Source organism: Protopterus annectens, chromosome 5.part0 (assembly GCF_019279795.1).
Source record: "Protopterus annectens isolate FY-2018-M chromosome 5.part0, PAN1.0, whole genome shotgun sequence".
Lineage (NCBI taxonomy): Eukaryota > Metazoa > Chordata > Ceratodontiformes > Protopteridae > Protopterus > Protopterus annectens.
Window position 1 is genome coordinate 1,403,511,756 of NC_056735.1, and position 16,916 is coordinate 1,403,528,671.

General features: G+C 40.1%; 1 protein-coding gene across 2 annotated transcripts in view; it reads left to right on the top strand.

Moving 5' to 3' along the window:
* DDIAS (DNA damage induced apoptosis suppressor) overlaps positions 1-16,916 on the top strand; it is a 189,563-nt gene that overhangs the window by 149,104 nt on the left and 23,543 nt on the right. For both annotated transcript variants that reach the window (XM_044071209.1, XM_044071208.1), the window contains exons 4-5: positions 2,785-2,946; positions 3,080-3,200. In XM_044071209.1, coding sequence (XP_043927144.1) covers positions 2,785-2,946; positions 3,080-3,200 — 283 coding nt within the window. The remainder of the gene's footprint in view (positions 1-2,784; positions 2,947-3,079; positions 3,201-16,916) is intronic.

Sequence of the window (16,916 nt, forward strand, 5' to 3'; positions counted from 1 at the left end):
TGGAACGTTCTGGTAAGACATAATGTCTTTTTCACTGCCTTTATTTTGGCTTATAAAATCCAGTTTAAAGCATCAAGCTGAAGGAATACCATTAATATAAAGATTAATTTATCCTGAATAGTCTGGCATTTACAGTTTTCTAGTAACTCATATGGTTCTAAAGGTATGAATATTTGTTTTGAACTGTAAGGTAAAAACTTAAATTTTTCAAAGGCTCAAACAACACCCACTGGGAGTTAAAAGTACACACACAAAAATACCTGTACTGGAGGGAATGAGTTAACTATAGATGCCAAAATAACTAGGCTCTAAAATGTTGTAACACTACTATGGAGGCAGAGTGCTCAGTGTTCTCGGGTAATCTTTTTTCCAATGAAATGTTTCAGTGGAATGTATTTCAAGCTCAGACTCTATGAAGACCAGTTAATGGTTTGCTTTAATTTAGACCCTGTTGCATGAAACAGATTTTTAAACCACAGGGCTAATGAAGACTTAAAAATTAATAAACTGTACACCTAATATCTGTAGATAATGCTCCATAATCTACCAACCCTAAAATGGAAAACAAAGACTTCAGTTTTGAGCTAACTCCAGTTAAATTAACTAATGAGCTATTATTTCTAGTATTTAAACTGTGATTGATAAAACCAACTTCCCACATTGCAGAAAACACCTCATCCTTGGTGCACCAAAATTAAATTAGCCCTTAACAGCCTATAAGCTATTGAATAATGTGATTTATTTTCTGTTTCACTGTTTATGGCCACTGTTGGTGTATTTAGATAAACTAGCTGCTTTAAAAACTTTTACTAGGTCAGTCTGTTTTTGTTTTTTTTTTTTTGTGGGGGGGGCAGTGTAATATTTCCCATTATTCACACTTCTTTGACATCCTACAGGTGCATAACAGGGCTGTCTTTTTCCCAATTTCAGAGTGCAGTCAGATAGCTCCATGTATTGTAGTGTGTCAACACAAAGTCTGTTACTTGCAATACGAGCAACATTTATGAGGTTTGTTGCTCTAACAAGTTAGCATTTGAATTGTAATTTGAATACATGAAAAAAAAAACAGCTGTAGAGTGGATTGCTGGTACTACAGAAAAAACAGCATGTAGTGATCAGTTTTGTTGCTTATATTTGCCTATTGTGTCTGAATGCATCCACATATACATCATTACTTGCCTGTTATAAAAATAGGGATATATCTTGGTCTACCTCTTTTCATATTGTAATGGAAGATATAACAGAGCATTCAAATTTTAGAACGAAGTGCTGCTAGGCTAGAAGAAGCTTTCCAATAGTGACCTAATGAATGTACCTTGTTGGTTACATTTGCACAGTATTTATTTAACTATACAGTAAAATAATGTGTATTAGTTTATATATTCTGTTTTGAGAGATGTTGCTAATATTTAAGCAGTCATTGACATTTGGGGGCAAGATTACAAAACGTTATTTAAAATTAAATGAAATCTTGGTACCCATGCTAGTTTCAATGATGTATGGAGTTTTTTTTTTTTTTTACCTGTTGATTTTACGTTCTTAAAGATAAACTTTCTTTATTAGGAGTACTTTGTGTATCTAGTAAGCAGGGTATTAGTCTATTTGTGAAAGTAAACTAAAACAGCAGGGCAATTTTACCAGAGCAAATTTATTGCAAAGCAGCAGTTTTTTATTCATTGTGCACTTAGAAACCGTAACGTCACCTTTCATCTCAAATGTAACAGGTTTTCTAATTATGCTATATTAATAGAGCAGTGGCAAAGTTTTCATGGGGAGTAGTATGCACTGTTCTGTGTCTGGCTTTAGCAGGCAGCACGGTTAATAACACGTAGGCAGAAATATGAAAAGTTAGATCAGTTACAAAAATGTATTGTTCTGCCCCCCACACACACACACACAGAATATGCTTTAATTTAGGCCTTGTAGCAAGAAGATGAGGGATTTGTATCTTAATTTCTACTTGACAACTGCCTCATACTTATTTGCTGACAAGCCATCCTTAAGCATCACTGCTGCACTTCAATTCCACTGAAAGCCAAACATATACTATCGACAAATTATTGTTCTTCCTTACTTTGAAAGGGAATATTTTTCTGATTAAATGGAGATTCAGAACCACCGTGGTTTCAATACTACTATTTTTCCACTTGGAGAATAAAAGATGGCTTGATTTATGGAAAAAAAATTCATTCATTGTCTGATTCCAGCTTTATCTTATTCCAGGTACCTCTCAACTGTACAAATTTTCTCAGAATGCCCAGATTTCTGCCTCTAATTTTTGGTCTGTTCCTCATAAAATGTGGTTTTCTGGAATATCACAAAAGATTGAAGTCACTAAATGAACAAATAACATATATTTGAGTTGCAAACACAAATCCTTTTATTCTATCAGCTTTTTAAGTTTATAAGAACAGTATTTAAAATCTGTTCCTATTTTTTTGGCCTTTGTCCCCCCATTATTTTAGGCTTTTCCCAGTTTCTTGCATTAAGAGGTTGAGAGGTATGTCAAGGTCACAAGGTAGCCAAAATCCCAGCAAGCATAAGCCAGAAAGGTATTCATGCATGGGGCCCAGTCTGTTGAATGGTTACTATAATAATCTGCAGAAAACTATAGTGAAAATGTATTGCTTGACCCTGTTGAAAAACAAACTGCTTACCAGTTATTTCACTTATTAAACCGAGAATTATGTGCATTTCTACCCAAGTATTCATGGACTTGGGAATATTTCATGCAGTAATATGTTTCAGTTCCAGTCAAGTTCATGACATCTTTTTATCCCTCAGATACAAGTGCTTAAAATGCTGCAGTACATTTGAAGTCAGACATGTCAATTACAGGTACAGACTGTCGCTGAAAGTGTCGGACAGTACTGAAATCTTTGCCATTACTGTGTTCGGAGGTTGTTTGGAGCCTTTCTTTGGAGTGACAGCAGGATTTCTTCAGAGGTATGTGTGTTTATTTGCATATTTATTGTGCCAAACTTTACAGTAAACACAGTGCAAGACAATAGTCATTCCATGAAATGATGGTATCTTGCCAATGGTGTACATTTAATTTTACTTGTATTACCAAAATCAGGTATCTAGATGGTCTGAAGATAGAAATGGAAGAAGTGAGAAGTGATGCAGCTCCCTTCAGTCTATTGACACAGGCGGTGGAATGCTGTTTCATTGGAAAAAGCTTTATATTTGGGATAAGTGTAAGTGATCTTTCTTGAGCCTTTAGAAATTTCTTAATGCTGCATACCATGTTTGCCTATTGTTAAAACTGTTGTGCTGTGAGTTCAAAACTGTGCAATACTGTATCTAACTTTGAGTGGAGTCCTTCTACATCATACAGGATTTTGTTAACAATGAAGTGTCTGGTCATATTTGTTTATCCCACATATCACTGCATTAGACAACAGTGTTCTGCTATGCTCAAATGCTCTAAAGATGGTTAATTTGCATTGCTGCAGTCCTAGTCCCGCAGAATTATGCCCTGGCAAATATTGAACCATATCCCTCCTTTTCATTGGGTAAGAGCATTCTGGTTGGAATTTATCCTGTGATAACTTGGGATATTTATTCTAAAATAAGGCAAAATAAAATTAAAATCCCCATAAGCTTTAAAAAAGGCAACATCTCACAAACAGTGACCTGTTTTGACTGTAATATACTACCTGTTGATTATTATACTACCTGTTGATTGCAATGCAAATATTTTTCTTGTAATTCTCTATGTAATGTAACTTTGTACTGTGGAGCTTTTCTCCCCGGGCCTCCACTGTAAATGGGCTCTCGAGCCCAGTGGACCTCCCCAGTCACCAAACTGGAATAAATAAATAAAACTGAACAATGAATAACGCCACACTTTCACTGCACACCTTATCTGAACAGTTGAGACCATGGAACAGTCATTTGAAATCTCTGTTACCAGTGATGCCCTGTTTTATTAAAATAAGTGATTTTGCAGAAGTATGTTTGGCAAATGGAATTTCAGCAACAAACTGACTTTCTTTAAAATTAAAGTGTAACACACATCCATTCAATGTATAGAAACCAAAAAAAGAGTATGAAAACAAATCGAATCCCTACAGGACAGCCCTTAACAGCTGTTTCACGGCCTTGTTAGCCTTTTTAGCCTTTTTTTTTTTTTTCTTAACATCATGACCACAGAATTTATGCTCCAGGTAAGCTGAAAATCAGCTGTTTTAAAATGCTGTTCATAAAAGCAAATGTACTCACAAGCGAGGAGAGTGTGTTGAACAGATGGAAAGAGTACTTTGAGGGGCTGATGAATGAAGAGAATGAGAGAGAGAGAAAGTTGGCTGATGTGGGGATAGTGAATCAGGAAGTGCAACGGATTAGCAAGGAGGAAGTAAGGATAGCAATGACGAGGATGAAGAATGGAAAGGCTGTTGGTCCAGATGACATACCTGTGTAAGCTTGGAGGTATTTAGGAGAAATGGCAGTGGAATCTTTAACCAGGTTATTTAATGAAATCTTGGAAAGTGAGAGGATGCATGAGGAGTGGAGAGAAAGTGTTTTGGTACCGATTTTTAAGAATAAGGGTGATGTGCAGAGCTGTAGTAACTACAGAGGGATAAAATTGATCAATCACAGCATGAAATTATGGGAATGAGTAGTAAAGCTAGGTTAAGAAGGGAGGTGATGATTTGTGATCAGCAGTATGACTTCATGCCAGGAAAGAGCACTACAGATGTGATGTTTGCTCTGAGAGTGTTGATGGAGAAGTACAGAGAAGGTCAGAATGAGTTGCATTGTGTCTTTGTGGACTTAGAGAGAAGAGTGGTATTGTATGAGGAAGTCGGGAGTGGCAGAGAAGTATGCAAGAGTGGTACAGGATATATACAAGGGTAGTGTGACAGCAGTGAGATCTGCAGTGGGAGTGACAGATGTGTTTAAGGTGGAGGTGGGATTACATCAAGGATAAGATCTGAACCCTTTCTTATTTGCAGTGGTGATGGACAGGTTGACAGACGAGATCAGACAGGAGTCCCCGTGGATTATGATGTTTGCAGATGACATTGTGATATGTAGTGAGAGTAGGGAACAGCTTGAGGAGACCCTGGAGAGGTAGAGATGAGCTCTAGAGAGGAGAGTAATGAAGGTCAGCAGGACTACGACAGAATATATGTGTGTGAATGAGAGGGAGGATAGAGGAGTGGTGAGGATGCAGGGAGTAGAGTTGGCGAAGATGGATGAGTTTAAATACTTGGGATCAACCGTTCAGAGTAATGGCGAGTGTGGAAGAGAGGTGAAGAAGAGAGTACAGGCAGGGTGGAGTGGGTGAAGAGTGTCAGGAGTGATTTTGTGACAGACTAGTACCAGTAAGAGTGAATGGGAAGGATTACAAGAGGGTAGTAAGACAGTGGCATTGACAAAAAGGCAGGAGTCGGTGCTGGATGTGGCAGAGTTAAAGATGTTAAGATCTGCATTGGGTGTGACAAGGGTAGACAGGATTAGGAATAAGTATATTAGAGGGTCAGCCCAGGTTGGACGGTTTGGAGACAAAGCCAGAGAGGCGAGATTGCGTTGGTTTGGACATGTGCTGAGGAGGGATGCTGGGTATATTGGGAAAAGGATGCTAAGGATGAAGCTGCCAGGTAAGAGGAAAAGAGGAAGGCTTAAGATAAGGTTTATGGATGTGGTGAGAGAGGACATGCAGGTGGTTGGTGTGACAGAGCAAGATGCAGAGGACAGGAAGAAATGGAAACTGATGATCTGCTGTGGCGACCCCTAATGGGAGCAGCTGAAAGAAAAAGAAGAAAAGCAAATGTAAATGCCTGCTTCCTTTACACTTTTACAGTCCTGACATGCTGCCTCTACACTATTTGTGGCAGCTGCCATTACATTTCATTTTCTATGAACACAATTCATACTAAGATGCATGGAAAAAGTCTCATAATGTCTGTGGGATATTAGTCATGGTAATCCATAACGAAGACATGTGAGTCATGGTGGAATTTACTCCTCCTTACTCGGTGTGTGTGGTCCACCTTGGTTTTCGGGAGTAAATTACACCAAAACATACAGCCTTGCCTTTGATTATTTATTAATTATACCATGGCACCAATAAACTAAGCAAAATTTAAAACAGTATTGTCAAAACATACATTTGCAGAATCTGCCAAAGCAAACTTTTTACAAAATCCAAATGTGCCTTGCACCCAGAAGTGAAATACCAACAACTCGTCAATGCTCATATCAACAGCATGACACAATTAATTAAAATACAGCAACAAGACACCACTGAAAGAACTGCAATTCTGTGAAACTAAGGCATGCATTGCAAAACTGGTAGCACTTCAGCACATGCCCTCAAGGGAGTAAAAGAGAAGCAGAATAAATGCAGTAGTTACAAACTCCAGAATAAACATAAAAGTAGCGATATGTAGGCCAATAAATGTACCAGAAAAGATGAAGAAATGCCCAAAATACAACAGAAATGTTAAACAGGACTGGACTCGAACACATTAGTAAATCCATGCTATAACTGCAGTAGTATGGTCTTTGGTGGTGTGTGATACATTAATGCTCATATTTTACTTGGTCTTGAGAGCCTTGCCCTCAGATTCAATCCTAGCCAGTATGGAGCAAGTCCTACCTCCCAGCCATGGATTATAGCTTAAACAACCTCCTGACAAACATAGAACAGCCAGATTTTTTGCAAAACCAGTAGCACCAGCTGTCCCATTTCTAAACAGTCCCCCTTCATTAGTTATGTAAAGACCACATGTATACCAGTGGTAGGATCTGCAGTAATTCTGTTAGTATGGAATGTATTGAAGTAGGCCATGCTGGTATCTCTTCTCAAAAGCTGTGGCCATGGGACAAGAAATATATGGGAGTCCATGCTGATTGTTTTATTCTGACACACTACAGCCAGCAGACATCTGTGGTACTTTGGTGTCTTTTGCTGGGGATAAATTTGCCAGTGGTTTCTTCTTTTTTGGTAGGTGGCAGCCATTTTTGCAGAATTGGTGGTAGACAAAATTGAGTACTTTATCCTTTTTATTTTTTGCTATCATGTGTCTCTTGATTTTTATTTTTTCAACTGTAGCAAAGTAGAGATCACTGAAGTACAGTGGTTACACTTGTCCATTTTCAGTTTGGTGCTTTCACGAGATAGATTATCCTACAGTTCCTTATTTCCAAAGGAACTATTCTGCCATTATATAGGAATCCAGTACTTATCACGTAAGCTCCCTTCCCCATTAATCACCAGTACCAAATATAGTAGAGGAAACCACAACTTTCTTTCTGTACATACTACAGAGATAGAGGGAGAGAGATACAATTTAGGTTGTGTTAAGAATTTAATGAGCACTCCTCCTTTATTAACATCTTGGTGATGGAGAGCATCTTTATGCTTAAATTTCAGTATTCTTAGCAAGTGCCATGTCCATGAAAAGTCCCAATGTAGATGTCTTATATCTTTGGTGTTACCTGCTTAAAAAACTGATCTGATTCGATTTATCTCCTGTTTCTGAGTTACTTGAACCTTAGAGACAGTTTCCTCTTTATTATCAGTTCTTAGTTATTTCAAGTGTTAATGCTTTTTATGCTATTTTAAAGATTATTTAACAAAATAGGCTAAAATAAGCTGTACTGAGAAGCTTGCATCTTCACAGCCTTGTACTTGAATATTTATACAACCATGTTTGCTAGACTAGTAATGTTAACCCTAGTTAAAATTTGCTTTTAGAGCACTTAGCTGATATGTATTGAGTTTTCTGTGTCACTGTTAATTTTCTCTGAAAGCTGTTTGAACGAAGGGAAGAATCAGTTAATCTAACGGCAGTTACTTTTGAAGCTTTTCCATCCTTGCTTTCTCTCTGTGTGTTTCCTTGAATCTGTCATGGTAATGATTCTTTAATTCTTCAGCAGTGACTCTTTGCGTGTTTTTTAGATTCTTCCATGATGTCCTCAGTAGTTCTCCAGCAACTATCTTAACACAACATTCTTTCATTCTCCAAATTTTTCACAGCTGTTTTATGACCGACTGTTTATAAATACATTTCTACTTTGGTCAGAAAGTGCTTCTATATGGCACATCTCATTACCAAGGGTTTTGCATCCAGGAAGAAAAGCGGTCATAGTCTTACTCTACTCTTCCCTCATTAGACCAATCATGGAGTATAATGCCCCATTTGGCATTACCTCACTAGACGCTGCAACAGCTGGAGAGGCCACAGAAATACCTCACGAAGAGGATCTTAGGAGTTAAATATATGTCCTACACAGACAGACACAAAAGACTCCAGCTATTCTCCGTTTCATATCGCCTACTTAGAGGCGATCTCTGCTTGACTTACAAAGCCATATCTGACCCAGCGCTGTTAGAAATGCTACATCCAAAAAAATCCCAATCCCCCCCCTGCACCACATGATCCAGAGACCTTAGCCTCATTACCACAATCAACAGAACATGCTGGAGGGACAGGTTCCTCACCCAGAGACTGCCCATGCTCTGGAATAGACTTCCCATACATATCAAGCAGAGCCAGTCGCTGTCCCTCCTCATGAGGAATCTTGATGAGTGGATGGGTAATAGAAGTTCGCCCCGGGGATCACTCCAGTGGCTCTACTTGATAGAGGCACTTGGCACTAATGTCGGGCGGCACAATGCTAAGACACTTCTATGGGCTAGGCTTGTAAAAGCTCCAGGACCATTAGCCTAGTACACACCTATGAATAGTAAAGGCCCCTATTCAGAAAGATTGTAACACTGAAAGTTTCTTAACACATAGAATAAAGCATTTGGAAGCTTTTATGAATCCAGTTTTGACAAATCCCATACACACAGATGGTAGCAATAGTTACAGTAGTAGAATACATTCTTTGCATTAATTGAAAGGTCGGAGCTTTGCAAGTAGTTTATATAGATGTGTAAAGGTGTTTGTCCTTCCATTTCACTGTTGCAGTATTCATAACATTAGGGATTCCCTGTCTAGGGCAGCCCAATATCCGGCTATTGTACCAAAGCCTTAGGTTGCTTTAATGTACGCTGTATGTCACACATATGCTCGTCACATAGCATAGGGCATAAAGGTGATGTCTAGACATATCATCCTCAGAACTTCTTTCCTGCCAGTCCAAACGCTGTCTCTTGATCGTTGGCCTGAACATTTACATTCTGTTGCTGGTATCACAGAGACATTGCAGATAAGTGCCCCATTGTTTTTTTTTTTTACTTGTCTTATTTTTGTTGTTTGTGGGGTTTCATGTCATCCAGGAAGGGTAAATGCCAGTGTGGGAGACAAATTCCTCATAAAAACCACCATGAACAGGGTCTGTTTTGCCTTGGTGCCTCACATGACCATATGTCCTGTTCAATTTGTCAGGCCTTTGTACCTAAAACTTTGCATACCAGGCTTCTTTGGTACTGTATCTTGAAAATTAGAGTCTTAAACATCTTGTGAAAGATATGATGAAGAGTACTTCACGCCCCGAGGGAAGAAGTCCAAGAAGGCTAGACCAGAAACCTCTGCTGTTCAGCCTCTGCTGAATACCTCTCCTGAGGTGAGTGAATGCCTGGAGACTCGCCCAACTTTGTTCAATTCCACTGCAGCGACCGGGTTGGAAGCCGGTGGGGATCCAGCTTTAAACATGTCCAAGGAGGCTTTGCAGATGTCTGCTTTGGATGTTCATGGGAAACTATGGTTTATCATTTCCGAGGGGCCTAAGGGTGTTCCTCAGATTTTAGTCCGAGAAAAAGTCCCTGATACTACTATTGAATGCTGTCGTGGATCAGAGCCTTCCAAGTTTTGAGGGAGACATCCCATTGAAGAAAAAACAAAAAAACTAAAGTATATTTCTCCTCACCCTAAGGATCCACAGAGTGAATGGCAGGCCTTCAATCAGATTTTGTTTAGTGCTTTGATGGCATTGAAACCTCCTCATGATGTTTCTGTTCCTGCTCCCCCTTGGTCCTCTATGCCCTTTAAAAGACCCAGGGAACAGGATTCCTCTGAGGAGAATTTGGATTCTGATGAGGAATCCCTTGCTTACTCTTCTCAAATTCCTTCTCCTTTGGACTGTGGGTCAGAAGAAGAGAAATTTACCAGTCCTGATACTTGAAGAGATTTATTTTGGGGCCACAATCTCCAGGATGATGGAGTTCTTTAAATAGGATTGTGCTTAGGTCTCTGAGATTCATAAGAGGTACTTATGAGTTGCTGCAGATGGAATCTCCTAAACCTCTTCAGAGCCTGGGGTTTACAGTAAACTTCAAAAAATCTTCTCTGCTTCTCAGGACCATGTTTTTCTCGGATGCAGGATTCCGACAATGCCTTTGCTGACATCATTGCCTCCTCCCAAAGCCTTGACCCTCATCTCCTTCTTTCAAACTCTTCCTCTGGCTGTAATGGAAGCCAGAGGGAGTTTCTGAGAACTCTGGGTTTCATGGCATCCACCATCCCTATGCTCCCTCTGGCGAAACTTCACATTAAGAAGTTTCAGTGGTTTCTGATGTCATTTTGGCTTCAGCATACTCATACCCTAGAATTTCTTGTACCTCTTCATCCTTGTGCCAAGAAGGAATTCCACTGGTGGATCCAGCTGTTGTCTTTAAATCCAATACTACCTTTTCGTCCCCCTCATCCCTCTCAGGAGCTGTTCACAGAAGCTTCAAACGTGGGATGGGAAGCAGCTTTTGGCTTCCTAAAGGTGCAGAGGGTCTGTTGTCCTCTTCAACAGATGGACCACATCAATGTCAAAGAGATGATGGCCCTTCTGCTGGCTCTTCAGGCTATTCATCCCCACAAGGTGTTTACAGACCACACCACAGTGATGTGGTATGTAAACAAACAGGGGAGAACAAGGTCTTATCTTTGCCTGTTGGCATTCCTGGTATGGGATCTTGCTGTTCATTATTAAGTGACTCTACAGGCAGTTTATATTCCCTCAGGTCTAAACACTGGCAGCCTCTCTGAGCAGATCCTTAACTCAATCCCGCAAATGGATGCTTCCCAGCAATGTTTTTCTGGACACTGGTCACCAGTGGGGTATTCCTCAAATAGATCTTTTTGCCTCCCCTTTGAACAGACAACTTCCTCTGTTTTGTGCCAGAGACCCAGGTCCTCTGGTGTGGAAGGTGGATGGTTCTTTATGCTTTCCCTCCCCTTCCTCTCATTCCAAAGGTCCTGTTCAAAATTCGACGATGCACCCAAAGTCTTGTTGGTGCCTGCCTTTTTTGGCCGAGACAGCATTGGTTCCCTCTTCTGCATTTAGTCAAGGGCATTCATCACATGTTACCTCACAGGGTGGACCTACTAACACAAGACAAGAGACTTCTCATCCATCCCCACCTGTCCACTCTTCAACTGACTCCGTGGGTGATAGGTTTTTGATTCTACATAGACACCTTTTTTTTTCTGAGGACATGCTTAGGGTCCTGCAGGAAGCCAGGAAGACCAACACTAAGAAATTTAATTAATTTATCCAAATGCAAGAGGTTTTCTTTTTGGTGTCTTTCTCGTAACCTGGATCCACTTTCTGCGTATGTTCCTTTGGTTCTCTTATCTGTGTGAACTGATCAATGCTGAGTTGGCTTATTCTTCTGTTAAGGCCCACTTATCCGCTTTCTCTGCTTCTCTGCCTTTAGCTCCTCCTTTAGTTTCTAGATTTGAAGCTAAACAATTCCTTAAAGGCATCCTTCATATTAGGCCTCCCAGGAAGCCTGTTCTTCTCCCTGGAATCTTAATTTTGTCTTCCTTGCAGCATTGCTCTTGGAAGACTGTTTTGTTAGTCTTTACCTCTGCCAGACTGGTGTCTGAGCTTCAAGCCATTGTCTTTTCCTCCTTTCTTGTTGTTTCATAAGGACAGGGTGTCTTTGTGTACTAATCCTTTTATGGCTAAGGTGGTGAATGAGTTGTCCCTTAATCAGCATATTCATTTGTCCACTTTTTTCTCCTCTCCACAATCTGCTAGTTAGAAGGTGCTGCACACATTGGATGTGCATAGACAACTCAGATTTTATTTGGATAAGGCTAAGATTAATAGGAAATCTGATCAACTGTTTCCTTTCATCCTAGGTCCTTGGGATTAGGTGTGTCCAAGCAGACTTTCTTCTTGGATTTCAAAAGCTAATTGTTTTTGTTATTCCTTTCAGGGTAAGAGCCTTCCTTCTGTAAAGGCTCATTCTACTAGAACTGTGGCTTCTTCTGGTGCTTTCTTTTCAAGGGTTTGGATTCTAACTTTATTCTTGAGACAGCTACCTGGGCTTCTGTGCATACTTTTACCAAGCACTACAAGTTGAATGAAATTTCCAGAGCTAGAGCTGGTTTTGCTAGGGCCATCCTTCATGGCTTCCTAGAGAGCTCTGCTGGTCCTTCCTCCTCCCAAGTTTCTTCTTGAGCTTTGGCAGTCTCCCTAATGTTATGAATACTGCAGTGGTGAAATGGAAGAACATAATGCAGTTGTGTAAAATCTTACCATAACAGTAGATGTCCTTCTCATCACTGTTGCAGTATTTACCCCCCCCCCCCCCAGACCATTGCTCTTCTGGATGTACTGGTTACCTCTTGGTTTTCCTTGGACTGGCGTTCCTAGTGGGACTTTCCGTTCTGAAGATGATATATCCAGACATCACCTTTATGCCCTATGCTATGCGAGGAGCGTACCTTAAAGCAACCTATGGCTTTGGTATACTGAACGGATTTCAGTCTGCCATAGGCAAGGGAATCCCTAATGTTATCAATAATGCAACGGTGAAGAGAATGACATCTACCATTAAGGTAAGATTTTACATAACTATACTTGTGCAAGTGTCTTATACTTGACTCTCGCAACCATGTTTAAGCAAAATGTTTCACTTTAGTCTAAAATCAGAACTCCGCTGTTTTTCACTATTAAACTGTGGCCTATCATATTGCTAGGAATTTTATATTCTGTAAAAGAGCAATAGTTGTGCTGCGATTTTAATAAGTAGAATTCGCATCTTATTGAAATGTAATATTGCTTAGGATGTATGATATATAGCAATATGTGTGAAGGATAATGTTTATTATGTTAATATAGTTTGATTACTTTTATATGAATGCAAACTTGGCTATGTCACAAGTGATGATTCAATAAAGATGTTTGAAAACAATGTAATGAAATGTCAGATTGTGTGTTTGCTTAACAGCACAGCAACATAGTGACCGCAGAAATGAGCATTTACTTTCATAGGTGAATGAATCAATGTTGCATTACTGTTGAAACATTTGAACTTTTAATAAGGGAGCACTCAGTAGTTTGCCTCAGGATATGTGAATCTGCTAAGATAATTAAAATGTACCTCAGCTGAAGAGCTTGGTAGAAAAGGTGACTTCTATGTTGCCTGTAGGACACAACTGCCTAGTAAAGTGGTATCTGTTATATGATAGTATAAGGGAATCCATGGGAGGAGCCTAAACCACCAAAGCAGGTTCCTCAATTAAAGGGGAATGTTACGTTCTAACATTTTGGGAAAAAAATTTCCAGTATAACCAAATGGTTCATTTGTGGCTCAAATGTCTACAGAGACAGGATGGACAAAAGCCACATGAGGGAGCAAACAGGATAAATCATGTTAATGGTAGCCAGCTGTTGTAGATTAATGAGCCCGGAAAAAGCATAGTGAATGCTATCTAGACTCTTTCCAATGACGTATTAGTTATGGATAAAAGAAGTTTAACATGAGCTGTATATGTGGATCTCACAAAGACATTTGACCTGGAAGATCATATGCGTCTCTTCTGTGTCCTCTCAGTCTTGAGTGTTAGTGACATTGATTGCTGCTGTTTCATGGCAGCCTAACACTAAGTGTTTAAATTATAGCTGTTTCCATAGGTACCATGTTTCTTCAGCTCTGCTTGAGCTGGTAACAATTTGGGTGCATGAAAGATGCCTTTAAGCTTCAGAAGCTAAGCGGTTATCTTAACTTTGTCAGGGTATAACCCGTATAGCTAAGGCTACTGCAGCAGTGATCATTTGAACATCTACTGTTGATAGTGTGCATATTTAACAACTGCATTGTCCAACTATGGTGGAAAACTAAGGAATAATTTGTATCACTGCTCAGAACTTAATAGCACCTCCTAGACAAATCCTAACAACATCGCCAACATGTTGGCTAACTTTCAATGGAGACATTTGCAACGAACTTATCCCAACCCACATTTATTTCCAAAGCCATCCCCCAACACATGTACACTCCAAGGACTATGTCGTTAAAGTGCACTGCAAGACCAAAAATACTACTTCAGTGGGTTCTGACAATACTCCAGGTTGTCTTGTATAAACCGAGTCAAGCAGATCCTTGCTAAATTCCTCCTTAAGCTGTTCAGTGTCAGTCTTGCCACAGGCTATGTTCCCATTCATTGGCACAGTGCAATGGTGATGCCCATTCATAAAGGTGGCCCCACAACTGACCCTAGCAACTGTAGATCCATTAGCCTTAGTAGTTTTGTCTGCAAAGCGTAGAATATATCCTCGGTTACCTCATAAACCAGCACATTAAGAATTTAATCAGGCTTGACCCGCAGCAGTTCAGATTTGTTAAGGGCAAGTCATGCTTCCTCAGTCTTGTAAATCTTTTTTGAAAAGGTAAGACAGGCTGTGGTCTCTCTGCCCATGCTGCCTATCCAGATTTACCAAAATCATATGATACAGTTCCACATGAAGGGTTTATAAACAAGCTAATAGTTTTAAACATAGATCCCTATGTGGTAAGATGGATTGCAAACTTGTTTAAGGACAGAATGCAGGATGGCGGTCTGATACCTCCTTAGTTAAGGAAAAGTTGACCAGTGGCACTTCCCAGGAATCCATATTGGCCCCCTCCTTTTTGGCATTTATTTCTGTGATTTTTAACACTGAGAAGGATCTCTGGCTATTTAAGTTTGCCAGTAATTGCATGTTTAATGTAATTGTCAAATCCAGCAAATTATATAAATTCCTTTCAAATGGGACTATTGCTTATTAATGCACAGTGCACTGAAAAAGGGCTCAAACTAAATTCTAAGAAATGCAGTATCATCTCTTTTGGAAAACAACAAATTGATACCACCAACTGCATCAGTTGCACTCCAGTCTTCAATGACTGTTATCAGAGACATGGGTAGAGGTCTCCCGCTCCTTTGATTACCATGTAGTTGCCAAAATTAAGTTCTTTTGTGTATTAAAATTAATCACCAAGGGAATCTCTTCCAGAAGCAAGGAAGTTCTTGTTTCCCCCTCCCAGTACTCTGCCCTGGTTAGACTCATTGTAGAATGTAAGACACCTTTTAACATGCATCTCGCTAGACCTATCAAAAAACATGAAAGACCACAGAGGTGCCTCGCAAAAGTAATCTCTGATCTCAGAAATATTGTCAGTAATGGTTGAAATTGGTCTCTGCTGTAGCTGGTGTCCTGCAGATTGAGTGGGGAGAGAGACTATACCTTGGTTTCCATGCCATTAGGGATCTCATTATCCAACACTTTTTTTTTTTTTCCTCTCAGTGTGTCGAGCAGTATAGCCAATACTAGAGCAAGAGATCAGAATCTACATCAGGGAATAAGTAAAACTAAATATAGAGAGAAAGACTCCTTACCCAGCATCTCCACTTGTTCTGGAATAGACTCCCCTTGTGTGTCAAGTAATGTAATTCCCTTATCTACCTTCAAACATAGCTTAGGCAATTGGATGGCTACCCTAAAAATACACTTTGGGATTTACAGGCGTTACCCTTCTTGGGCTGTTACCTAAGAAGTTAAGTTGTGAGTGTTTCTGCCATTTCACACTGAGCTAATCGAAGGAAGGACACTGAGCAAACTCGGAACTATAATATATAACATTAAGTATCCTGTTTTTTTTTGCTTATTTTGTTCTTTATTTCTTTGTTATTTATAGGACTTTGTGTACTGTATATTTTTCTAGCTAGTTTCACTGTGTGTGAGGTATTAACTGGAAATTGTCCACTTTTATTAAGCATCTGTTGGGTTGTTTGTTTCTGATAACTTGTTGCAGTTGAACACTTTTTCTAGAGGCTCCTTTAGCTGTTAAAGGCTCACTGCTGCTTTTCTGCAGAGAAGGTAAACACTTGCACCACACCACACTCAGCACATAGTCCCTCAAAACCTACACCACCAAACAACACACATAGAAACACAAAACACACACCTACATTCGTGGATGCTCTCAGTAAAAACCTGCCCAAGCAACAGGGACCTCCAAAACAGAAACACAAGCAACCTCCACCCCCCAACGCAACCCAAATGACACATAGCCCACAAACTCAGTGTGCCACTCAACCACAGCCCATAAGGCATAACAACGTACCCAACACTCTAGTCATAGGTGACTCTCTAGTCAGGCACACTGATGTTCCACTCACCAGGCTAAACAAGGAGAAAGTTACTGTCAGCTGCCTGTCGAGTGCCAGGATCCGCCACATAACGCATGCACTCAGGTCACTCCACAAGTACAAATATGACTCTGTCATTGTCCATGTTGGTGTGAATGACCTGAGACGTACCTCCTTGGACTACATGAAAAAGGACATGGAGGAGCTGTCCGATCTTGTAGCCCAGGCAGGTATGACCCTAGCCCTGAGTAGCATCCTGCCATCACCTAGAATGATACCACAGTACAAGGACAAAATGAGTTACTTCAACAATTGGCTAAGCTTCTGGTGTCATTCTAAGGGGATCCAGTATCTGTCTGCCTGGGATGACATTATCGACAAGCCACAATGTTTTGCCAGAGATGGCCTGCACCTGTCGCCCCTGGGGTTCTGGATACTGGCTAAGGCTCTAGCCACCCCTATAGTGCCTTTTTTAGGCAAGGTTCAAATGACAAATTCACCACCCTAACCGGTACAGGCAAGAAGAATCTGAGGGTATTGCTACTCAATGCTAGAAGTCTAAACCTCAAAATGCACTCTCTCGAGACACTCATTAAA